This window comes from Marmota marmota, unplaced genomic scaffold (assembly GCF_001458135.2).
Source record: "Marmota marmota marmota unplaced genomic scaffold, marMar, whole genome shotgun sequence".
Taxonomy (NCBI): Eukaryota; Metazoa; Chordata; class Mammalia; order Rodentia; family Sciuridae; genus Marmota; species Marmota marmota.
Window position 1 is genome coordinate 12,658,321 of NW_026000093.1, and position 26,900 is coordinate 12,685,220.

At 35.8% G+C, this 26,900-nt stretch overlaps 1 protein-coding gene across 1 annotated transcript in view; it reads left to right on the forward strand.

The window, feature by feature from the left end:
* Cpa6 (carboxypeptidase A6) overlaps window positions 1–26,900 on the forward strand; it is a 293,008-nt gene that overhangs the window by 261,789 nt on the left and 4,319 nt on the right. Inside the window, exons 9-10 of the mRNA XM_015485745.2 lie at window positions 20,630–20,832; window positions 25,228–25,312. Of these exons, the coding sequence (XP_015341231.1) occupies window positions 20,630–20,832; window positions 25,228–25,312 (288 nt within the window). The remainder of the gene's footprint in view (window positions 1–20,629; window positions 20,833–25,227; window positions 25,313–26,900) is intronic.

The following is a 26,900-nucleotide window of genomic DNA, read 5'->3' on the forward strand; positions in this document are numbered from 1 at the left end:
GGCTGACTCTCTATATTCTACAAATCTGCCCAGAAGCCAGCTTTGGAAAATGAATAACCTCCTCAACATCTTTATAATTGCAACCCACCTCAAGTATTTCTGATCCTTCTTACACTGCTCTTTTATCTGCTCTGGGCACTTTTCTACTATGCAATATAATTCTCATATTCCCATGTAGTGTTTATTGTCTCCCCAACTAGCACTGAATGTGAGCTCTAGAAGGCAGAAATCATTGTTTGATTCAGTCACTACTCAATGTGTGGTGCAGTTATTGCAAAGAAAACACTTGTTGAATATGTGAAAGATTCAACATGTAAGTAATAGATGAAGATGCTATATTCACTGAAGATAGATCATTGAAGAAAATGTCTAAGGGCAAAATAACAGAGTAGTCACTCATTTAAAGGACTAATAGGGGAAAATAAACCTATAAAGGGCACTGAAAAAGAACAAAGAGGTTTGAAGACAAGTTTGAGGGAAAAATATAACAGAAGCCAAGGAAGGAGAATATTTTAACCAGGAAGTCAAGTCTTGTGAAAACCAAGTAAGATAGGCCCTCTGGCCCTCCTGAAGCCATAGTCTCTCTTCCCTGCCCTGCATCTCAGCCTCTTCCTTTTATGGCCCTGCCCATCCTCCACTAGATCTGCTTTCTTTGATTGTTTCTTAAAATCTTCATGTCGCAAATGGCACTCTCCAGTAGCACATCTCTCTCCATTCATTCTTTGGAGGAAAGCTCACTAGCACATTATAGGAGGAAATTTAATGGCTCTGTTTCTCTGTGATAGTACTTAGTCATGAAGCTATCCCTGTATTTTGATGGGAGTAAAGGGAAATTTGTACCCATAGTCATAAACAATTTGGGCTCATCACCTGTACATAAGGATTAAGTGTTGCATTTCCTTTCTGAAACTGTTAACATTTGTTAAAGTTCCTATAACTTAGGGAAAGCTGAGAGTTTCAGATTTGAAGTTAAGAAATACTAAAAATTTCAGAATATTTTCAAGGACCAGGCTTATTTAAAGACATTTTGTTGTTGTTATTATCGAAGTCTTGAGCATCCTCAGCCTTCCATACAGAGGAAGTGGAGTTTAATTGTCTGGTAACCAAAGACCTAAATGTTAATGAAATAGTCCAAGGTCCAACCACTTTCCTTGAACAGGGTCAGCTTCACTCATTCAACCAGCATTTGAAAGGTAATGAAGGTGTCCATTTTGATAAGTACTGGGAAACAATATTGAACAGCCTCTGTCCTCAAGGGACTCATCCTCTAAAGGAGAGGAAGAAGTATAAATAAATAACTACATTATAAGTGCTTCTAGGTTTATAGCTTCTACAGCCAGACACAGCTGCCTCTGGAACTAGTCTATATTCTGTATTCTGCCACTCTTCCTACAATACATTGGGTCTATACTATGCTACCTAAGCTAATATGAGATGTTATAGAAATCCTAAGACTACCCAGAGCGGGTTGGTGTTACCTGGATATAGGGAGCATGTGGTGGATACAGCATTTAGCCCCAGGTGGGGAAGAGTGATTCCCTGTGGTTATACAGCCAGCAGACACAAGGCAAGATGCCTCACCACCCACATCTTCCCTGTAGCCAGATTGTTCTCCAGTCCAAAAGAATAATACCACTGGTCTTCAATTCAGAACTGAAGAGTTAGCTTTCTTCTATTCAATCTTGACAGAGAAAATCAGTAAATTCTATTTTCCTTTCCTTCTGTAGGATAAAAGACAGCAATTCCCATCATTTGTACATTGAAAATCAAGTAAGTCTCTATGAAATTCAGGAGTGGCTTTAGAAATAGTTTCGATCTACAGAGAAGATGAAAAATGAGACTAGTTCTTTGATCATCATCTCTTTTGATACTTTAAACAATGCAAGTAATTAGTCTTTGGCAATTTAGAATATTGGGTTATTTAAAGAGGGTCTGATTTTCTAAGGAAATGCATATTGAGCTATTACTCATTATTCCAAATATAAAGTAAGCATATTTATACTGCAGATAAAATTTGTTCAATGGGTCATATGTTTAATTTGATTGTACATAAGCCTCCAAAATGATTAAAGAGATGGCTTGGGTGACTAATTCCCCTGGTACAGGTGGAGGTGGAGGACAGGAAGAGAGAATATGATCTCATGGAAGTGACTTTACCACATTCCCGAGGAGACCATCTCGAAAACAGTTATCCTTTTACAATAATGACAACAGCAACAAACCAATGAAGAACATATAATCTATAATAAAGGATAAAGTATTAATAAAGCACATAAAACACCATCCAACAAATGGAATGGTATAGCCTGTGCTTGGATTGGGTGATTAGATATAACACAATCCTCCCCAAATCAGTGTAAAGCAAATACAATTCCAATTAGAATTTCAGTGAAGTTTCTTCAGTTTGTGTTTTGCCTTTAGGAATTGAAAAAAATGATCATAACATTTATATGGAAAATAAATGAACAACATAAAAATTGTGAAAAAGAAGAACAGAGAAAGGAACTTCTCTTGCTGATATCAGAAAAAAAAATTTTTTTACAAAAAGAGAGTGAGAGAGAGAGAGAATTTTTAAATATTTATTTTTTAGTTTTCGGTGGACACAACATCTTTGTATGTGATGCTGAGGATCAAACCCAGGCTGCACGCATGCCAGGAGAGTGCGTTACCGCTTGAGCCACATCCCCAGCCCAATATCAGAAAATTTTAATGGTACTATAGATTGATGGGATAACAATATAGAATAGACAAATAGATTAGCAGAGAAAAATAGAGGATCCAAGAATAGATCCACACATGCAGCAGTTTTTATCACATGATCAAGGTGGATTTTGGTTCAGTGGGGGAACAATAGGATATTTAATAAACAATGCTGATAGATTTGGCCAGCCATCCAGAGAACTGAAGTTATATATGTACAAAAATAAATGCATTCCTGTAATCCCAGTGACTTTGGAGGCTGAAGCAGGAGAATTGCAAGTTAGATGCCAGCCTCAGAAATTTAGCAAGGCCCTAAGCAACTTAGCGAAAAAACTGTCTCAAAAGAAAACACTTAAAAAGGACTGGTAATGTGGCTCAGGAGTAAAGCACACCCGGGCTCAATCCCCAGTATTTTATATATATAAAAGATTTAGATGGAAAAAGTGACAAATATTTTTTTAAATTGAGAAAAAGTTACCTATATTATTTAATGATAAAGAATACTTTCTTAATCAAGAAAAGAAACTCAAAAGCTATTTACAAAAAACACATGGTGATTATATAAAATTTTGAATGTCTAAAATGATAAAAGATACCATAAATACTTGAGTAGAAAAATTACAGATTTGAGGATAAAATGTAATGCAGATGACAATCTCTACTAAGCACTTCTATTCATGATTAAGAAAAAGAGAAACAGCCAGCCCAAGAGAAAATAAAATGACCTAGGGACATGATTAAGCAATTTAGAGAAGAGTTCATCTGAAAACATGAAGCAAAAACACATCTACGGTAAGGAAGGCAAATTAAATTTTACCATCAAACTAACAAAAATCGAAAGATGATATACTTGTAGGTGATGGCTGGTAGGGATAAGGAGAAATGGTATGCTTACCTTCTGCTTGTGGAAGTATAAATAATAGCAATCTTAGTAGGAAATTTGACTCAAAAATCTATAAAAAATAAATATATAATCCTTTGTAAATTTTAAAATTTTGTATAATGTGAATTTATCTTTCAACCCAGTGGCCTATTTCTATATATCTGTCTCATAGAAATCTTCTAACTCAGATGTAAGGATATGTATGCTTTGATATTTAACTGAAGTACTGTTTATGTCAGGCCAATTTTAACATCCCACTCTGGTGTCTTGTTCATTGTGTCAAAAATGGAAAAAATAAATAAGCATATCTCCCAACAATAGGCAAAGAGGGGCCAAATTATGTTCACTTAGAATAGAACAAACTTAAAAGAATGAATCCAAGTTGATGCAGAAGGAAAAAGCAAGAGAAAAACATGATTATAATTCTGTTTTGGGACCAAAAAAATAGCTCTTATAGCATGGATGATTGTATAATTATGTCTCCACATCTATATAAAACTACATATATACATCAGTACATAAATGCATGTATTCACACTTATGTGTGTGTTCATAAATTATATTGACAACTTTGGTCAGTTGTTTATATGTGTTATTTGAAGGTAAGTTGACAGTGAAAAATACAAGTGAAAATTTTTTTTTTCTGCTGGGGATCAAAACCAGGCCCTTGTGCATACTAAGTGAATGCTCTACCACTAAAGTTACCCCATCCCCAAAAAAGGAATTTTTCAAAAAGCATTTTAAAAAATTAATAGCATTCTGATTCTATTTATGAGAAATATAAAAGCTATAAATAAAATAAAAACAAAGATGGAAATGAAAATATATCATAATACTTATTTATGACTTCCCCCAGATACTGCTTATTAGGGAACCCATTATATCTGTAAATTCCGCAGAGATCAGTTGTTACAGACTCTAAAATAAAACCAAATTTACTAGCGTATTTTTCTTTTTCCTTATTCACCTTTTAAAAACTTTTCTAAACTTTTTCCTTTTAAAACTATTTCTCAAATCTCTATTTTTTTCCAATATACTTTTTAACTTATACAGTTACTATAATAATATAGAAATACAATATTGGAAAAAGTGATTAGCATATTACCTGCCTTGCAAACTATATCATTTCTTTTTTCCCCCTTGGATATTTTTGACCATCTAATTTATACAATTGCATGTTCTTTCTTCCACTAAGTATTCAATTATAGCCATGTGTCCATGCATTTATTAAATTAACTGTCCAGTGGCTAGAAAAATAAATAATGTTTTAAATATCCATAGAGTCTGTATACTGCAGTACACATACTTTTGTATAAAACTTCCAGTTAGGACATCAACCAAGAGCTCAGTGTGCTCACATTCTTAATATCATATTCTGTATCTTATACTTATTTAGGAAAAATACTATCTTAATCCTGGAAAAGGACGTTTCATCTGTCTCATTTCTATTTTAAGAGAAATATATTTTTCTATGATTAATAAAAAGTTTAGATATTATTGTTTATTTCATCTCTAAACCATTCTCTAAACTTTTAGTTTTGTATGTTTCATATATTAGCCCTTAAACAGGGAATATATAAGTTACAAATATATATCAAACACGTACACTTAAAATTTCTTACTGATAAAGTAGCAATCAAAAATGAGGATACAGAAAATCAGAAACCCCATTTAAGGCCTATGATTCCACCTGGTTGTTGATTCTACCCTTTCACATTCTCTCTAGAACATTTTCTCATCAGGGTCCCTTTGATGCCACCATCTTGTGATCCTTCTACTTACCTGATAATTCCTTGTTATTCTGAACTCCAGTTCCTCTCATATCCTCATTTAAATACTGATGTACTATACAGTTCGATGCTTGTTTTTTTAATGTTGTCAACCAAAAGCCACTTTGAATGATTTTATTCTCATAAGATGGTAATGACCCCCAAACATTTTACTCCAGCCTAATATTCCCTTTGAGCTTCAAACTTAGGTTTAGTATCCTCTTAGGTATTGTCATTGGCAGCCTCAGATGACTTACACCCAGTAGGTCTAAAATGAAATTCATCATCTTTCTTTTCTCCCCGTGTGTTCACATTCCACCTCATCTATTTGAAATTTCAGTCAATAACACTATCAACTCAGTTAGCCAACCCAGAAATGTAGGGTGTCATTAGCCACCCCCTTCCTTACCGTAAATACTCAATGAATCGCCAAGTCCAGTTAGTTTACTCTTCCAAATATGTCTTTAATGCATCCCCCACCAATTCCAGCTGTCAATATATCTGGCTTGTTCATGTACATCTTGATTTGATCACCCTAATAATAGACTTGCCTCTTACAAATTTATCCTTATAAATGTTGACAAGATCAATCTAAAATAAAAATCTGACCATGTCTTAAAACTTTTTATTGTTTAGAGGCTGAGAAATATAAATATTAATTGACTTAGTAAGTGTGGGTTTTCTTTTTGGAGTAATGCCAATGTTCTAAAATTAGGTAGTAGTGATTATACAATTCTGTAAATGTATTAAAAACTGCTGAAATATACATTTTAGATGTATATTTTATTATATGTAAATTTTATTATATGTAAATTTTATCTCAATAAACCTTCATTAGGAAAAAAAAAAACCTTCACACTTGGTTAATCAGCTTTTTTTTTTTTTTCACTGACACCAAAATACCCAACAAGAACAACTTAAAGGAGGAAAAGTTTATTTTGGCTCACAGTTTCAGAGGTTTCAGTCCAAAGTGGGCTGACTGCTTTGCTCTGGGCTCTAGGTGAGGCAGAACATCATGGCAGAAAGGCATGATAGAGGAGCACTATTCTGCTCAAGGCATCCAGGAAGCAGAGAGAAAAAGGTGAAGAGGACACAGGGATGAGGCCCTCTTCCGGGGTACACCCCCAGTGATCCACCTTCTCCAGCCACACCCCACCTGCCTACAGTTACCATCCACTCAGTCCATTAAAACTAGGATGGGCTGATTAGGTTGCAGCTCTAATAATCTAATCATTTCACCTCTGACTATTCCTGCATTAACACAGGAGCTTTTGGGGGGACACCCCATATCCAACATATTAGTTCAGAATTTCCAAGAAACTGACACCAATTTAGGATTAAATGTATAACAAATAGATTGAAGAAAACTTCTGTTCTAGACAATAGGTTGTATAATGAGGGGTTCAAATATGAAAAACCTATAAATATAGAGCACTATGAAGAATAAGCTGGGAGAGTCATTTATTATGATGCAGGTCAGAACCCTATGAAAGGAGAAGGGGAAAGAGGATTGGGTTGAAAGAGGGTAAGACTGAAGTACAGCTCTAATAAGGGTGAGGCTAGGTCAAGGAGTTCTCCAGTCAATGTCGCCCTGTAGAGGATACGTGCATCCTGCAAGAATGGGTTAGTACCTACCATGATCAATCACTGGCTAGAAGCAACCATGGGTGTAATGTGCACTTGATGAGAATGCAGTGATAGATCCAGAATGATGGTGGGTAGTGGTGCTTTTCAGGGCTACCACAGAGGTTATTTACTTCCTACAAAATATTGCAAGCTCCTTTGCATAATATATAAGATGCTCCATGAATTAGTCCCTAATTACCACTCTAGGCTAATCCACCGAAACTTCCTGACTCACCTTTTATGTTGAACTTTAGTACTGAATGTTTTTTGCCTTTCTGTAATTAATGAATTATTCTCACTACCTGAAACTACCTTCTAACTCATATCTATCCTTCTAGAATTATCTCTTCCAGGAGACATTGTCTAAGAAGACTTTCCTGAACACTCACAGGGTAATTACTCCTTCTCTCTGCTTCAGAATAACTGTTAAATGTGTGCCTTCTAGGCTGATCTATATGTTCCTCAAATAAGAGTATACAGCTTTTTCATATTTGAATCCCCAGAGCATAATACAATATCCAGAACAGAAGTATTCAACAAATGCTCTTCATTTGAATTCAACATTCAGTTAGGAAACACAAGCCCTTTACAGTATTATTACGTTATTGCACATGGTCTGAATAATGCTATCATCTATATTTGTATTTCCTTATATTTCTTTGTTCTTTTGGTAAGGTTGTGATTATACTGTCTACCACATAATGTTGATATGGAGATTCAGAAAGATACTACATGTAAAAATCTGACATATTGTAAGTCTAAACTAGTAGTGGCATCACAGTCATGGTGTTGCTGGCCAAGTCTGCATAAAGAAGCTATTTTAAAATTCTGAGTCTTACTAGTAATAGAATTATAAAAATTCCTTCCAGGGAGTGCTGGGTGGGGACCATGCATGGAAGACATGGAGGGGATGGAGAATATGGGGAAGTATGGAAAAGAATTCCTTCCAATGTTTAAAGCACACTCTTTAAATTTTTTTTATTTTTTTAATTAGTTACACATTACAGTACAATGATCTTGACATATCATACATTTGAATCAAATGGGATATAATTTCTCATTTTTCTGAGTGTACAGATTGCAGAATCACATTGGTCATGCAGTCACCTATATTCATACAGCAATAATAATGTCTATTTTATTCTTCTGTCCTTCCTTTCCTCCCTTCCCCACCCCTCCCCTCCCATCACTTCTCTCTACCCAATCTAATGTGACCCACTTCTTTTTTTCCCTCACATCATCATACCTGTATTCTGTATAACGATGAGGGTCTCCTTCCATCTTCCATGCAATTCCCCTTCTCCCTCCCTTTCCCTCCCACCTCTCTTCCCTACCTAGAGGTAATCTTCTTCTCATGCTTAGAAGATTACCTCAAAACACACTTTTAAAAAATGTTTTTAAAGAGAATTTGGGAAAGATTTTTTAATATCTATAATTTTCCCAGAAAATTTTCCTCCCTTTTTTCTTCTTCATTTTTTCCAACATTAGTTTCTAAACCTTTAGAAGTTGCAATCTTATAGACCACAAAGCAACTCTTAACAAATACAAAAAATTGATATACTTACTTTCTTATCAAATCATAATGGAATGAAATGAGAAATCAATATGACAAAACCCTATAGAAACTATAAAAACACATGGCTATTAAACAATGCTCTTTGGAGTGATGAATGGGTGATATAAGAAATCAAGGAAGAAAGCAAAACATTTTGAGACTCAAATGAGAATAGTGGTACAACATACCAGAACCCCTGGGACACTATAAAGGCAAGTCTAAGAAGAAGGTTTATAGCTGGGAGTGCTTACATAAGAAAATTAGAAAGCCCAAATAAACAACCTAATGATACATCTCAAGGCCCTTGAAAAAGGAGAACAAGCCAATTCCAAAGCCAGCAGAAGTAAGAAAATAATTAACTTTATTAGGTTATTTTCTTCTTTCTGCAGGATTATATTTTTGTTCTTCAGGTAAATTTTAAGGCTATCTTCTTGATTTAGATCCTTAATTTATCCACTGTAATTTGTCAGGTTCAATAATGAGTTTTTTTCAGGGGGACATAGCTTTAGCAATATCATGTATGTTTTGACATGCTCCATTAATTTTTAGTAATTTTGTAATTTGGCTTTTGTTTTCTTTCCTTAACCTAGGGATTGTTTGAAAGGTATTTTGACAAATTGCTTTTGCTTGCACTTCTATTATTAATTATAAGAATTTTTACATAGAAACCTAATGACTGTAGTCCCTACAGTTTGGGAATATATAAACACATCATTATATCAAGGACTATAGCCAAGTTTAGTATTTTTGATACTAGAAAAAAATGTATATCTTCTCTCTGGGAAGTATAGCATTTGATCTGAATATTAACATTAAAATATTGTAACATTAAAAGTTACAATCTTAATTAGTTATATATTCATCATATATAGTCAAATACACCTTCAAAGTCCTCCTTCCCCACCTCTCACCCTGAACAAAATTTTCATCGACAAAACTTACTTATTCAAGAAAATTTCTCTTATAATCATACCCACATTTGTAAGCCCATCCAGAAGGATGATATAAAAGAAAAGGGTTTGAGAAAGGACCTAATTAACAATAACCAAAATCTTATGGTCCTTGCTTCTTTACCTTTTTTAATTTAAATCATTAAATTATTTAAAATTTGCTTTTGTATATTTATGTTATAAGTTGTTTTCTCCATATGATAAGCTAGTTTTCTGAACATGATTCACTCAACAATCATTTCCACAGTGATTTGTGATGCTTCCCTCTATGGAATACCAGACTCCCATATATTCTGTCCCATTGGTCTCCTAGTATATTACTGACTCAGTATTATATTATTTTTATTATTACACCTATGTAGCATGTTTTAATGCCCAGTGAGATAAGTCTCCCCTCTTTGCTTGTCTGAGATTTTCTTAGCCCTTTATTCCTCCTCAGAAATTGCAGAGTTCTTCTGGAGAACATTATGTTAAGTGAAACAACCAGACACAGAAAAATGCAGAAATTCCACATTCATATATGGAATCTTAAAAAGTTGATCTCATAGAAGTAGAGAGTAGAATACTATCAGTATCAGTTAGGAAGGGTAGGAAGGAGTAAGGTTGGATAACCAGTACCAAAGTACAATTAAAGAGAATTAGGTTCTACAGTTCTATAGCGCAAAAGGGCAACTATAGTTTATATCATCTTATACGTTTTATAAAAAACTAGAAGAAAGGACTTTGTAGGAAGACTGCACCTCACATGGCATTTGCAGGTAAATGGATGAAGTTGGAGGAGATAATGCTAAGTGAAGTTAGCCAATCCCAAAAAATCAAATGCCGAATGTTTTCTCTGATATAAGGTAGCTGACTCATAGTGGCGTAGGAAGGGGGAGCATTGGAGGAGTAGACGAACTCTAGATAGGGCAGAGGAGTGGGAGGGGAGGAGAGCAGGCAGAGGATTAGCAATGATGGTGGAATGTGATGGACAGCATTATCTAAAGTACATTATGAAGTCATGAATTGGTGTGAACACATTTTATATACAAACAGAGATATGAAAAACTGTGCTCTATATGTATAATAAGAATTGTAAATTGCAATGCATTCTGCTGCCATGTATTTAAAAAATAAAATCAATTTTTAAAAAAGAATAAAGTTCTTTTTAGGCTCCAAAAACAAAGAAAAGGTAAATATTTAAGGATATAGAAATGCTAATTACCCTAATTGGATTGTTCCACATTGTATACATGTATCAAATTATCACACTGTACTCCATAAATACATGTAATTATTGTCAACTACAAATAAATTTCAAAAAAGTATTTCAAAATCCTAGAGTTTATTTTGGAAACCCCAAATTCTGATACTGAATTTTTGTTGAAGTTAAATTGAACAAAATAAATAAATAAGGAAGAATTGACATCTTTATACTGTTAGGTAATTGTATTCATGAACATGGTGTAGTTCTCTAACTCTGTTCTTAATTGTAAACTTTTAAATAGATTTTTAATATCTTCTTTCTAATAGTCATGCATTCTTTGAAAGGTTAATTCCTAGATATAGTCTAGGAATTATTTTCTACCAAATATTCTCATAGGTAATACTGATGAAAGTAAAATTATACTATTGAATAGAGGACAAGGCAAAGAAGGAATGTTCCCCAGAGCATTCAGAGAGAGGATGACTCTGCTTATGCCTCAGTTTGGGGCTTCTAATCCCAAGAACTATGATGATAGAATAAATTTCTGTTGTTTTAAGAAACTCAGTTTGTGGCAATGTGTTATGGCAGCCCTAGGAAACTCATACAAGTACCAAGACTGCCACAATACGAAAAGTAGACATCCAATATATCTACTTATACCATATGTTTTGTAGACATAATACAGCTGGATCGTCTTTTTCTGAGAAGAAATGTTACCATTGTACAGTCACATATGAATCTGATTTTCGTTTTTTGTAAACAACCTGCTTTTTCCTCCCTGAAATTGTTGTCTTTTCTTACATTTTACTCTAACATGTCACAGTGTCGATGTTTTCTTTTTAGCTCTTTTGTTGGGTGCACAATGAGTCTCTTCAATCTTTCCTTCCTTGTGGAGAAATGTTACTTTGCAGTTCTCCCAGTGCTTACTTTTTTTTTTCTTTCCTTCTAGGTCCCCTATTAATCACATATTGATACTAATTCCATTTTTCTTGTGCTTTTCTCTCATTTTTCTAATTCTTTATCCCCTTTCTGGTGCTTCCTTGGAATGTTTTAAATCCCACTAATTTATTCATTAACTGTATTCATTCAACCTATGAATTAAGATTTTTATTTTACTATGCAATCATAGTTCCCTTTTCTTTCTTTCTTTTCTTTTTTCTTTTTTTTTCTTTTTTTTTTGCCCCTGGTTGTTTCTAGTGTTTTATTTGCCCTTGGTATTTATTAAAAATTTTTGTAAACTCTTGTGTTCTCTGAATCATTAGTTCTGCTCCCTCTGAAAGTAGTTGTTCAGTTTGTGTTTTTGTCCTTCCATTGTTCACATTGGTGTTCCATGGATAGCTCTTTTTCCCCAATTTCCTTCAAAGTATTAGCCACAGTTTTTACACTATGTTCTAAGTTCAATAATATCCTAATTGCTTCTGGAACATCTCCCAAATGAAATTCTAAAGAGGGAAACCCCAATTGCTGTGAGTCACACATCTTGACTCTTGCCATTCAACAGGTTGAACCACTCTTTTTTCCCCATTTTTGTTGACACATTATGATAATACATAATAGTAGAATTCATTGTAACATATTCATAAATGCACATAATTTAATCAATTTCATTCTGCAGTACCTCCTTTTTCCCTCTCCTCTCCTCTCCCTTGATCCCCTTCATCTACTCTTCCAATCTTCCTTCTATTTTTGTAAGGTTCCTTTCTCTCCCCAACCCCTGACATGTATGAGAGAAACTATAAGACCATTGGCTTTCTGAGTCTGGTTTATTTAGCTGAAAATAATACTCTTTATTTGCATTCATTTTCTTGCAAATGACATAGTCTTAAACTTCTTTATGACTGAATAAAGCTTCATTTGTTTATATACCACATTTTCTTCACCAATTTATCTGTTAATGTGGCTACCTAGGTTGGCTCCATAACTTGTCTATTGTGAATTGTGCTGCTATAAACATAGGTATGCATGCATTGCTGTAATACACTGATTTTAGTTCTTTTGGATAAATACTGAGGGTCATAATGTGGTTTCATTTCTAGACTTCTGAGGAAACTCCATACTGATTTCCGTGGTGGTTTTGCTAATTTACAATCCTACCAATGATGTATAAGTGTTCCTTCTTCCCCACATCCTCATCATCATTTACTATTATTTGTATTCTTTTGGTTTTTGCTGTATATGCGTGTGTGTGTGTGTTTGTAGTGTGCTTGGGAATCAGACCCATAGCCTGGCACATGCTAGACAAGTGTTCTACCACTGAGCTACACTCCAGCCCTATTGTTTGTATTCTTGATGATTGCCATTTTAACTGTAGTGAGATAAAATTTCAATGTAGTTTTGATTTATATCTTCTTGTACTAAAGATATTGAACATTTGTTCATATATTTGTTAGCCCTTTAAATTTCTGCTTTTGAGAAATATCCATTTAGTTCATTTGTCCATATATTAACTGGGTTATTTATTGATCTTAACTGGTTTTAAGTTTTTTGAGTTCTTTATATATTCTGGATATTAATCTCATTTCAGAGAAGTAATTGGCAAAGATTTTTCTCACATTCTGTAGGCTCTCTCTTTAAATTCTTATTTCCTTTCATGTGTAGAAGCTTTTGAATGGCATCCTATATATTAATTATTGTAATTATTTCCTGAGGCTTATGAGTCCTACTGATGAAGTCATTGCCTGTATGTAATATGTTGGAGGATTTCCTCTATGTGACCTAATTGCAGTTGAAAAATTCTTGGTAAAATTTCTAGGCCTTTGACCCACTATGAGTTGACTTTTGTGCAGGGTGAGAGATGGGGATCTAGTTTCATTCTTCTACATATGGATATCCAGTCTTCTCAGTGTCATTTGTTTAAAATGTTTTTTCTCCAATATATGTTTTGGGCAATTTTGTCAAGGATTAGATGGTTGTATCTGTGTGGGTTTATCTTTTTGTCTTCTATTCTACTGAACTCCATGTCTATTTTTATGCTAGTATCATGTTGTTTTGTTACTATATCTCCATAGCATTATTTAAGATCATGTATTAGACCTTGAGCACTAATCTTTTTGCTTAGAAATTCTTTGGATATTCTGTGTCTTTTACTCTTCGATATGAATTGTAGAAGTGTTTTCCCTAGTTCTGTCATTGGTAATGTCATTGGTATCTTGGTGGGGATTACATTGAATCTGCGCACTGCTTTTGGTAATATGATCATTTTAACAATTTTAATTCTGCCTATCCAGAATATGGGAGGTCTTTCCATCATCTAGTGTCTTCCTCTGTTTTGTTTCGTGTTCTGTAATTTTCATTGTAGGGGTCTTTCCTCTCTCTGGTTAGAGTATTACAAGATATTGTTATTTTATTTTATATATATATATATATATAAATGAATGACTGTTGTGAGTAGATTTTTTTCCTGATTTATTTTAACTGATATATAGAAAACTTATTGATTTTTATGTGTTGATTTTATATCTTACTACTTTAATAAATTTGTTTTTTTTAGCTCTGGAAAACATCTGTTGAAAAGAATTTGCTGTTATTTTATTAAGGATTTTTACATCTATATCCATCAAGGATATCTGTCTACAAATTGTTGTTGTTGTTGTTGCCATTTTGTGTTTTTTTTTTCCCTCAGAAAGTCCTTGTCTGGTTTTGGCATCAGGGTCATAAGTTTGGAAGTGCCCTCCCCATTTTCTACTTCATGGAATAATTTGAGGAACATTAGCATTAGTTGTTCTTTAAAGGTCTATTTTTGCTTGCTTTGGAGCTCTATTTGCATGGAATGTCATTTTATAGCCTTTCACTTTCATTCTGTGAGTGTTGTTGCCTGTTAGATGTGTTTCTTGCAAGCAACACATAGTTGAGTTGTGTTTCTTTAATCTAATCTATGTATTTAGTCTATGTATTTTAATTGGAGAGTGAAGGCCATTTACATTCAGCATTATTATAGAGAGGTGTTCATTATTTCCTGACATTTCGATTTATTCCTAATGTTTAATTGGTCCTAATTCTCATTTGCTTAATTACTCTTCTAATGAGATTTACCTTTTCTGAACTCTGCTGTTTGGTTTTATATTCTTGTGTGTGCAGGATTTCTTTAATGCTGGCTTAGTAGTCATTGATTATTTTAGATCATGTTTACCTTGGAAGGTTTTTATTTCTTCTTCGATTCTGAAAGATAGCTTTGCTGGATATAGCAATCTTGGTTGATAGCTATTTTCTTTCAGGGTTTGTAACACATTGTTCCAACTCCTCCTGGATTTTAGGGTTTCTTCTCAGAAATCATATGTTGTTCTGATTGGCTAACCTCTAAATGTGACCTGACATTTCTCAAGGCTTTTGGAATTTTATCTTCATTCATTCTGGCATTTAATTATAATGTGTTGTGAACAGGTTCCTTTTCAGTCTTGTCTATTTGGGGTTTTAAATACATAGTGTATCTGAATCTCATACCCAAAGTTTGGAAATTTTTCTGCTGTTATATCACTGAATAGGTAATCATTGCTATTCCTTCCTTGCTGCAAATGATTCTTAAGTTATCCCAGAGTTCTTGCATATTCTGATCATTTTTTTTCTTAATTGCTGTTTGAGTATTCAGGTTTGTATATTTAGTCTTCAAGGCCTGATATTCTGTCTTCTACATGATTTAATCTACCTATGAGACTGTTTTAGTTGGCATTTTTGCTGCTGTGACTAAAACATCTGACCAGAACAATTGTAGAGGAGGAACGATTTATTTGGGGATTCATGGTTTCAGAGGTATTAGTCCGTAGAAACCCAGCTCCATTCCTCAGGGCTCGAGGTAAAGCAGAACATCATGGAGGAAGAGTGTGGCAAAGGGACATGGCTCACATGATGATCAGAAAGCAGAGAGAGAGAATTCCACTTGCCAGATACAAATGTATACCTCAAAGCCACGCTGCCAATTCCAATGCCCCACCTCCTCCAGCCACACCCCACCTGCCTTCAGTTACCATTCAATTAATCCTATCAGGTGATTAATTCACTGATTGAGTTAAGGCTCTTGCAACCCAGTCATTTCTTCTCTGAACCTTCTTGCATTATCTCACTTGTGAACTTTTGAGGGACACCTCACATCCAAGCTATAACATTCCACCTCTGGCCTCCAAAAGCTCACACTCATCTAAAAATGCAAAATACATCTAGTCCATTCCCAAGAGTCCCTATAGTCTCAACAGTTCTGAGATTGCTCACCGTTCAAGTCTAAAATCTTTTTGAGGCTCAAGGCAATCTCACATTTTGAGATCTCCTATAAAATTTAAAAGCAATTTACAAGTATCCAATATATAAAGTTACAGAGTAAATATTTCCATTCAGAAAAAATAGAGTCATAGAAAGAAGAGGTGGGACCAAAGCAAGACTGAAATCCAGCTGGGAAAACAAGTCCTGTAGTTCTGTGTCCTGTATATGGAGTATATGGCATCATGATGTTCTCTCCAAAGGACTTGTATAGCTCCACCCCTGTGGCCTTACTGGTTGCAGCCTAAGTGGCCTTTCTGTTGGCTTGTCTCTGCTCAGTTCCTGCAGCTTTCCTAGGATGATGTCCCACATTACTGATAGTTCTTAATCTTGGAGGTCTCCACTGCAGCTTCAGCTTCCTCCTTACCTCTCCACACATTGCCCTCTCTGGGGCTTCCCACAGGGACTCCAACCCTGCTGAACTTTTCTGGGCCTCCCAGGCCTTCCTTTGAAATCTTGGTGAAAGTCTCCTCAACCCCCTAATTCCAGCATTCCTGAAGAATCAGCACCGCGGGGTTGACACCAATGTCTGCCACTATCTTGAGCAGTAGCCAAGCCTCCAGGGACCCTGGCTGCATCAGTCTCCAACTGCCTGGATGGCTGAGCAAGTTGAAAAAACTTTTTAGGTCCTCTTGTGCAAGAAGAGTGCCCCACTGGTCTCTTCTCAAGAGAATTTTTTACCTTTACTTCCTTTAGTCTGAGATGGGTATGGTCTTGCCAGCTCCTAAGATGCCCTGAAGCCATCTTTCTCATTGTGTCTGGGCAAAGCCTTTAACATTTCTTTAGTGACAATAAAGTCTTTAATAACTGCAACTTTCTCAGCTCCAGTTTTACTCCCACCTTTCAAGTCCAAGTTTTTCAAACCTTTCTGCTCTGCTTTCTGCTCCTTATTATCACAATGAATTTGGCTAAAAGCTTCCACAATATCCATGCCACCACCTGAATGCTATGCTAAACATTTCTTCCACCAAAAGTCCATCACTTTTAAAATTAGCTTCACAGAAAGTTTCAGGACATGGGCTAAATGTAGACAACTTCTCAGTCAGAATATAACATAAATGCCTTTAGTCCAGTTATCAATATTGTCCACCTTTTCCTCTGAACCCTCTGTCTTCACTGTCCATAGTCCTATTGGCATTCTGGTCTTCTGAGCTCCTATCAGAATCAGCCATTAAGCTCTACAACAATCTAAAGTATTTTCAGCTGCTAAGCATCTCAAAATTCCTCCCATCAATTTCAAAAAGCTCAAAGTGCTTATGAACTATATGGGCAGATTAGTCACAGCAACAACCCCATTATTTGTACCAATTTCTGTTTTAGTCAGGTTTTTCACTACTGTGACCAAAGGACCTGACCAGAACAATTGCAGAAGAGGAACAATTTATTTGGGGACTCACAGTTTCAGTGGTATCTGTCCATAGACACTTTACCACTCATCTTTTTAAATTGTTTATCCAACATTTCCTCCACTTTGATGTCTATGGCATCAATTATTGAAGTGTTATAAACTTTGGGGGGTATCTTATTACTTTGTAGTTTTATATTACCTATATTTCTATGTTGATATTTGCACATCTGCTGGGATGATTATTTCTTCTATTGTTATATGAGGGACATTTTAGTAACCTGTTTTTGTCCTACTATATGCCCCAGGCTGGGCAAGTATCTAAGTGTCAACACTTTCACTCAATGTGATCTCACTGCTCTATTTCGTCTCTTGCTCCATTTTGAGAGGTAATAATCACCAGCAACTGGGGCCACTTAAGAACCAAGAACCATACTAGTAACCCTTTTAAAACTTCTCCACATGCAAAATGAGAATTATGATTTAGAATATCCTGAAAATTAAGCATTAAAGAAAGTAAAATTACTATTAAATTATATAGAGCATTAACAGGAAGAAGAAAAAAGCAGAAAATTAAAAAAAATAAATGGGACGATAGAAATGGAGGTGATATAAGGGAAAAAAGAGAAACAAAAGTTGAGAGTATACTTGTGAACAAGAAGAAAAAGTGAGAAAGAATAATTCTAAATAACGCTTTGAAACATTAAAAGAAATACATAAAATTGGATTAAGGAATATACTTTCAAATAATAAAGGTGACCCATCGAATCAATACACAAGATAATATCTGTCAAATCAATAACTGACATTAAAGCGTTATTCCATGTTGAGCTATTTGAGATCAAGAGACTTCTTATTAGTCTTCCCTGATTTGGACTCCATCCAGTTTTGGGAGGCTTAGTTAATACCCATACTCCTCAGCTTTACCTCTGTATTTTTCTGGGCATGTGGTAGCAAACTTACCAGCCCACTTCTGATTCAAATCTAAGAGTCTCCCTTTATTTTTTGGTGTGTGTAAGCATCTGATAACTTTCTGGAGGGTCAAAGGACACAACCCCTAATTTCCTGTGGCTTAAAAGTCAGGTCTCTCCCTGGTTGGGAATATAGTCCATAGAAATATTTCATGTACCCAGATTTGTCGAAACAGATGTGAACTCACATGTGTAGATTTCAGGGTACTGTGGAGTTTGGTGCCCTATGGTAGAGGTATGGCAGTCCAGTAATCGTAGTACTGGGTGCTCTGTTGGAGGCAAGGGCAGCTGCCCCCAACTCGTTCATACGTGTCAGTGGGCAGCATCTGGGCATGCTTAGCATTGACTGGGGAGCTCAAGTCTGCAGGCCACCTGTGGTGGCGGGGGGCATGTTGCACTGCTAAGGCCATAGTAGGAGGTTTCTGCTGGATACTGGGGGTTTCATGGCTTTTTCAGCTGACAGGACACACTGTTATCGGGCCCATGTCTGGGCATACTTGGCAGAGGCCAGCATCTGTGGGGCACCTGGCACTATTGTGATCCAGGTAGATTTGCTGCACCTTATGGATCTCTGGCCAGCAGCTGCGGCACTTGCTGCTCCCATGGTGCTACATACCTTTAGAGTGACTCTCTGTTCTGCTCCACCCTCCTCCTCTTGTCTGGAGTGGGAGAATGGGGCTTGGCAACCTTCAGCTAGCAGCGATCCCTCTACAGATTACTGAGACAACCATTTCAAAGGTACTGCCTATGATAATATTCGCTGCCATCTGTAAATGGGATGAAGCTGTATAGATTTAATTCCTTCTAAGAGGGCAGTCTTAGGTGTGGTCTCTACAGGATGGCTGCCCAGCACCGTTTTCCACCAGCAATTTGAGATAAGCTGTGAACGTCTCACTCACTAAATGGCTTTTCAGCTCCTGCTCTGACTTAATTTGATCTGGCTTTCTTTTCTCCTGTTTCTGAAGTTAGCTTGCCAACTTGGCCTCTCTCTCTTTTTCTCTGTAACCCTTCCCTTCAGCCCACTCTGGTCAGGATTTGAGGTTAACAAATTCTTTCCTATTTTCTGTCCCAGTTTCCAGAATTTCCAAGTCCCTCCAAGTCTCTGACTGTCCAGTATTGTGTCTGGGCACATTCCTTCTGTCACTCACCTCACTGATGAACTCTGATCAGCTGTCCTCTCACGGCTTCAATTATAGACTTCAGAGGAGTCAAATGGGCTGCCTAGTTCTCTCCACCGTTTTCTCCAATTGAATCACTCTTCGTGTCTTCAAGATCCAGCCAATTTGTCTTGCTTTTCTTCTCACATTCAATAGAACTGGACCATCTTACAGAACCACCAAGAATTTTCTGTTAGTTTATGAAGAGAGTTATTATTTCCTAGAGGTAGAGGAGACATAGTAATGGCCCAGAATGGCAAATAACTACAGAAAATGTCATTTCCAAAATTTCTTAGAACCATAATGCTTGGTGATTACTAAAGTGATTCTTATTTTCCTCTGTCCCCTCCATAAAACTGTTAGTAAGTTTTCCCCTATTTGGAAGGCTTTTTCTAATTTAACTATCATTAAAATGTAGTTTTAAATATTTCTAAACTACGAGATAACTAGAGAAGCCTCTTAGGTTTTATAAACCAATTTGGAGATTACTGATCTAAAAATATGGTAGAAATTAGACATATGTTCTTCAGAATTATTTCTGGCTGGCCTTCATGTTCTTGCTATATCAATATTTGTTTGGACACTTTTATAGATGTCTATCCTTTTGATCTGACATTGACTTATTCAACAAGTATTTGTAGAACACTTTTCATGTTATTGTTCTTGCTGCTAGGTGCCAGCAAGAAAGACACAGTGCCTGCCTTCATAAAGCATTAGCATCCAGCAAGAATCTAGATAGAATACAGGTTCAATGAAAGCAGGGATTTTTTTTTCTGTGTTGCTTATAATGTATCCCAGGTATATCTATGATAGTGTAAACATCAATTGAATGTTAAATGAGTAAATGATGAACACTAATTACATGTGTGTTGAATATTATGGAAAAAAAAGGTCCAGGTGTTGTGAAGCATATCTTAATAGTAGGCCTTCTCTGGGGGTTATATAGAATTAGTCCTCCTGAAAACATAGACAGCCATCTCTTTAAAAGTAGTTATTGCAGGTTTAGTTAGCAATCATCACTTGGTTCCCACTCAGACCCTCCTTTGTTCATGGAGGCTTGAATCACCTCAGAATTTTCAGCATTGGTTTCTATAAATAAGAAATTAGAAAAATTGCTTAATAACACCATATGTTTATAAAAAATAAATTTTAAAAAAATCACAGTTTAACAATGCTAATTTGTGTTTCTTGCTTCTTCCCTGCCTGCTCCCCCCATCCCATTTTCTTTTCTGACTTGCAGATGAAGGGGCCTCTATGCACCCTTGTGACGATACCTACTGTGGCCCTTTCCCAGAATCTGAGCCAGAAGTGAAGGCTGTAGCTAACTTCCTCCGAAAACACAGAAAGCACATTCGGGCTTACCTCTCCTTTCATGCATATGCTCAGATGTTGTTGTATCCCTATTCTTACAAATACGCAACAATCCCCAATTTTAACTGTGTGGTAAGTATTTGACCCTTTATAAATGTGTCAGACTTCATGCTTCCTTTCTGATGCTAAGTGCTATTGGTAATAGCAAACATATATTGTGTTTATTCTAAACTATTTGTTTCATATAATAACTCATTTATTCTTCATAACATTTCTTATCCCAATTTTTACAGATAAGAAAACTGAAACCCAGAGAGGTTAAATAATTACACTAAGAATACATAGTTACTAAACATCATAGTCAGCATTCAGCCCAAGTCTAGCTTCAGAGTTGTTGTTTTTAACCACCATACTGCTTCTCAAATGCAGTCATTTCAAGCCTATTTACATTCTTACCACAGGCTATACTGAAAAGGTCAGGATGGATTTGATTAGTATTACAGCTTTGGTCACATATGCAGGGCTGTAATTAACTTTATTGAGTCAATAATTGTTCATAAATTATAGTCTGACTCTCATTAATTAAAAGCAAGTTTTAATTTATAAGTGCTATTTGCTTAATGCTACTAAGTCTCTGGGCATGCATATGACAAGTTAGTACTAAGAATGAACAGACTTTCAGGCATAAGATTACTTGAAAATGAAAAAGCAGCATTCTCTTACTCCTTATCTCAGAAACCCAACAGACGATCCCCTACAGGACATAATACATTGTAAAATGAGTTCATTTTAGACCCTGTAGCATCTAAAGGTCTATAATGTTCAAAACCAAGAAAAACTAATAAATAGTGTTAGAATTCAGGATAGCAATGACCTTTGGGGAAGGGGGAGGGGTTCAGTGATTGAGAGGAGACACAGGGGTTGCCTGGTTAAATGCTTATGGTCTATTCTTTGACCTGAGATGGTGGTTACAGGAATGTATTCAATTTGGGATCACTTGTTGTGCTATGAAATTAAAATCTGTGTATTCTTCACTATGTATGTTTGAGGGGTTTTAACTCCTGACACCAAATGTGTGGTGTATTTTCCAACATCACTTCTCCAACTGAGTGTCCAGTTTGATTCAGTTCTGACACCTACCTCCCAGGATTAGCATCAGACTCCACAGGTTAAGGACTCAGTCCCACAAGACTATTCCCACTTCAGACACCAGCTACAAGCAGTAGGTATTCAACTTATTCACACTTCTGTTCAACTTGGCTAAAGAGCTCCAGGTTCCCACCACCTCCTCCTTGGTTTTGATAATTCACTAGAAGGACTCGCAGAGCTCAAGAAAGTGCTTTACTATTGCCAGTTTATTATAATATGCACAGTTCAGGAAGGACACATGGAAGAGATGCATAAGACAAGGTGTAGGATAGAGGCAGGGAGTCACAGAGCTTCCTTAGCTCCTCAGGGCACCACCTTATTAACTCTCCAATGTTCTCACCAACCTTGAATCAGTTCTCCCATTTTATAGGGAACTTTATGGGATTTCATTACATAGGCACATTGGTGGTTGAACTCAGTTTCTGGACATTCTCCCTTCTTCAGAGGTTACGAAATATAGTTGAAATTGCCAACGCTCTGGTTGCATGGTTTGGCTTTCTGGTACTAGCCCCTAACCTGAAATTTTCTGGGGGGCTCAGCCACCAATCATCTCACTAGTATGTAAAGGACACTCTTATCATTCTGGACACCAAGGGTTTTAGGAGCTGTATGTCAGGAACCAGGGACAAAGACCAAATGATTTTTATTGTGTTACTTTCATATATATACTTGAATGAAAAGTTTTATGAAAGATAAGCATTTCCTTTTTCCTTATACCTTAAACTTCAAATACTATACAAACTGCTTGGAGTTTCAGGAATTCCTGATATAGATGTCCAAGCCCTAGAAGGAGTAGGGGACCTGAGAGGCCAGAAGAGAGCAAGGGAAACCTTTTATTCCGTCAAAAGGCAACTTTGTTCTTGGCATTCCAAGAATTCTGAGCAAATTACTTCTGTTTAGAAATATTGTAAGGATAATAATTGTACTCTATAGTACTATTCTTCAGCTGCTCTGTGGGTCAAATAGTCTTTCTTTTTGTTATTGCTGCTGCTACACCTTTGTTTATACTGACCTGGCTCCCAAACAACCATTTGTATATTATGTTTAGCCCTTTTTGAGCACAGTGTCTATATTCTTATAACAGATGATGTGGACTATGCAAAATATAAAAATTATGAGATGAGAAATATTATCAATATTTTAAATGTAACTTCTTATCATGAGTTTAGCCTATTTTAGTTTTGTCTTGAATTGGTGGATGTGGCATAGAATAGATCAATGGTTTTCAACAAAGGATGCATCTGCCTCCCAATGGATGTTCAGCAATGTCTGGAGATATTTTTCATTGTTACAGCAATGGAAGATGCCATTTGGCATCTGGTGGGTTGAGGCCAAGATACTGCCTGCCAAACATCCTACAGCCCCCCACAGCAAAGATTTATTCAGCCCAAAAATCAATAGTGCTATTGTTGAGAAATCCTTGAGGCAGTTAAATATAACCTAAATCACTAAAACTAAGATTAAAAATTCTCAAACTAGGCAATCCCTGTATATTAACCAGAAGCCATTAAATTTTATCAAAATTGTTCAAAACATTTTATCCGTCTGAGTCTTTGTTTCTGATAATATTTTTAACACATTCATCAAGTTGCTTTAAATATGGAAATATTTGAAAAATATATATACTCCTTACTTAGCTGAGGACCAATAAGCAAGACTGAGGTCCTTTTGGACAATCAGAGAGAAGAGAAAGAAGGAATCACTTTATTCTTTCAAATAGGTATCTAGCTGTGCCTCCCTGAAAAATAATTCTTGGGGAAAAATTGATGAAATTTCCACTTTTTGTAGATAGAGCATATCCAAACCCCTAATCAACTTGCACCTGTACTCAAATGACAGAAATACATTGAGTCAAATTTTAATGCCATACATAAGCTTTGTGTATACAGTCAAAGTGGCTCTCGCGCTCGCTCGCTCTCTCTCTCTCGCGCGCTCTCTCTCTCTCTCTCTCTCTCTCTTTCTGTAATAGATGTTTTCCATGGGTTTAGTCATCTGAAATAATGAGGAACAAAAGTCTCCTGACCAGGAAAATGCAGTAATTTTCTAAATGTGAAAATATCTGCTCTTGCCATGGAATATTGCTAAGATCACTGGAGATGTTAAAATCTTAGAACATTCTCCATAAAGATACCTCATTATGGTGTTTGCATTCCTTTTCTGTTGGCTCCTATGAGAAGAATGTCATCATCAGTGAGATCAATAATATATAGTCTGCCAGCTCCTGAAGCCTGGTCCCTGAATATCCACAAAGGGTGGCATTTACTGCAAATACTGCTTTATTCATCCCTGAGCTGAATGAGGACAGCAACCTGAAGCTCAGTCCAAAACACACCACCATGTTATCCAGAGTTCTTCAATTAAAATATTAAATTATTCATAGGCAAATTGAAACAGGAGAGTTTTGTACTGGTTTCAACATGCTTCTTTTCCTCTCACTTGTCATACAATACTTTCCTAACTCCTGGTTGAAATTAGTGCTTTTATATCATTTGAAAATGTTTTCAAGGACATTCAATATCAGTCTCACTTGTGTTTGAATATCCACCTTTTAGGATTTTGATTGGGTTGAGTATTTTTTCCCGACTAGGAAGAGTTCCACCTTAGAATTTCTGCATCATAGCAGTACCTGACTAAGCCTGTGAGAGTCTGAGTAACCTTAGAAGTCATGAAGCACTCTGAAATTGATGTTCTCATCCCAGTAAGGATAAACACATCGCGTAAGAGAGGTCTTTCTTGCTTGATGGTTTCCTAATTGATCCAGATGTGCTTTAAATACCTTGTACATATCCACTGAAATATATGCTTAAGAATCAATATAGTTGTCTAAATACTCTTGCAGACTTATGCTTATTCAACATTCATATGAGAAATATTGATTAAGCATCTGTTATACACAAGCACATTGTGAAGGATCGGATATGATCTATGATTAAGACTGACATTATCCTTCCTCTGTCAAACATTTTGTAATTTATAGGAAGAGATGTCCCTGAACAAAAGGGAAGAGGAAAGGACACTACATCAGCTCAGAAAATATGGGTACTTATCCTAGCTCCACTTGCTATGTAACTTTAGCTTACACGTGTAATTTCACTGAGCCTTCCTTTTCTCATCTGTAAAATAGAAATACTATCGATCTCTAGTTGGTTGTGAAATCAATCAGGTGAAATGATGTGTTCTAAAATATGTTGCAAATGTATCTTGTGACATGTATCTTGTGACATGAACAATATAATATTATTAAATATTAATAATAACTGATGTACCCATCGTTATTCTTTGTGTTGGTGGCCCAGAAGCCTTAAGAAACATGCCAGTGTTTCTAGAAGTTTCAGTGTAACAATGTAAGTGTTATAACTTCTTCATTTCCCCTCCTAGGAATCTGCAGCTTATAAAGCAGTGAAAGCACTTCGATCAGTATATGGAGTACGGTACAGATATGGGCCTGCCTCCAGAACATTGTGTAAGTTTCCTGTGTACTTGTATTAAAATCACCTCTCTTGAACCAATATCCTGTATCATGACTTCTCTTTAAAAAGCAGAGAGTGTATTCTCTCTAGAGTGAAATTTGTGACTATCAAATTAGCCAAGGAAAATGGAGAGAGTTTATATCTGATTAGTTTTACACAGCTTGACAGAAATCGCTGTACCAATTTAAACAAATCCTAAGCAGAGAATATGCTAAACATGCAGTAATGACTGCAAGTTGAATTGAGATCTTATGATAGTAGAAAGTACCAAAACGGGCTCCTTAAGCAATTACGACTACCGTAAGGGTGGAAATGGGCCTCATGAAGATAATGAAGTAAGAATTCCAGATTACAACAGTTTCCCCTTTTTTCGTTTCCTTCACTATTCTTGTTCTGAAATACTATTTCCTATATAGCATCTTAGCTGAATTCTCCTTTTAAAAGTGATTTTAAAGTATTTCCTCTCTTCTATGAAGCAAAAAGCAACCGGGTATATGGGAAGAACCAGAACAAAGAACTGTAAGATGTGGATTCTAGTCCTAAATCTTCCAGGTGTGTCATCCTGGCCAAGATATTTATTAATGCTGGGCTTCAGCTTCTACAACAGTAACATGAAGAATGAGACTAGATCATTTCTCATGGCCTTTCAAATTCTAAAATTTATTGACTCTATGACAGATAAGAATCACATAGAGCTGAATGTCTTCGTGTGCCTATGATGGCAAACACATGCAGTAGGGATGTGTACAGATAGTAGCATTTGGTGATGCTCCTCAGTAAGGCAGCAAATTTCTTCTTGATGTCTTTTAATCTGCCTGTCGTTAACATCTTGCCCCTCGGTTTCTTCAGCCTTCAGAACAACAGCTTGGTTTGTCAATTAGCATTGCTTATCAAATAAGCTTGTCCTAACAATGACACAAGCATTAATAGATTTTTTTGAGATCATTTTATAAGTGTTTTCCAATCATTATCCTGAAAGGGGGAAAATAATATTTTTTTAAAATTCACATTACCAACTAATATCAACATAATACATATAATAACATAATTAAAACATTAATTTTTTAAAACAAATCTTATTAACAGTTCACCTTGTCAGCTTGGAATAAAGGCACAGTCATAGTGTTATATTTACCAAGAACAATCTGTTGCCATAGAAATGAGACTGTCACATCACCATGATGTAACTGTTGGCACATATTGTCTCTGACTTTGGCTAATATGACTACTGTTTGTAGTTCCAATGTACTCTAACCAGAGGACACTAAAGCCACAGTTTATCTTCTGTCCTTGATAGAAGCACAAGGAATTTGAGAAATAGCCGATCCATTTAGTTGTCATCTTCACATAATGATTTCATCCTCACTTGTCCTGAGAAAAATAGCATAAATGTAATGCTGTTTGAGTAAATGAACATGTTTTGGAAATTTGATGATAATAATAATAGTGTTATAGCAAACTGAATCATATGTATTTCAGGAAAAAAGTATATGAATATTTTTCCATAAAACATTTTTTAATTTAATAAATGATTATTGAAGAGTCTATTGGACTAAACACTATGTATTAGGCACTGGGGTG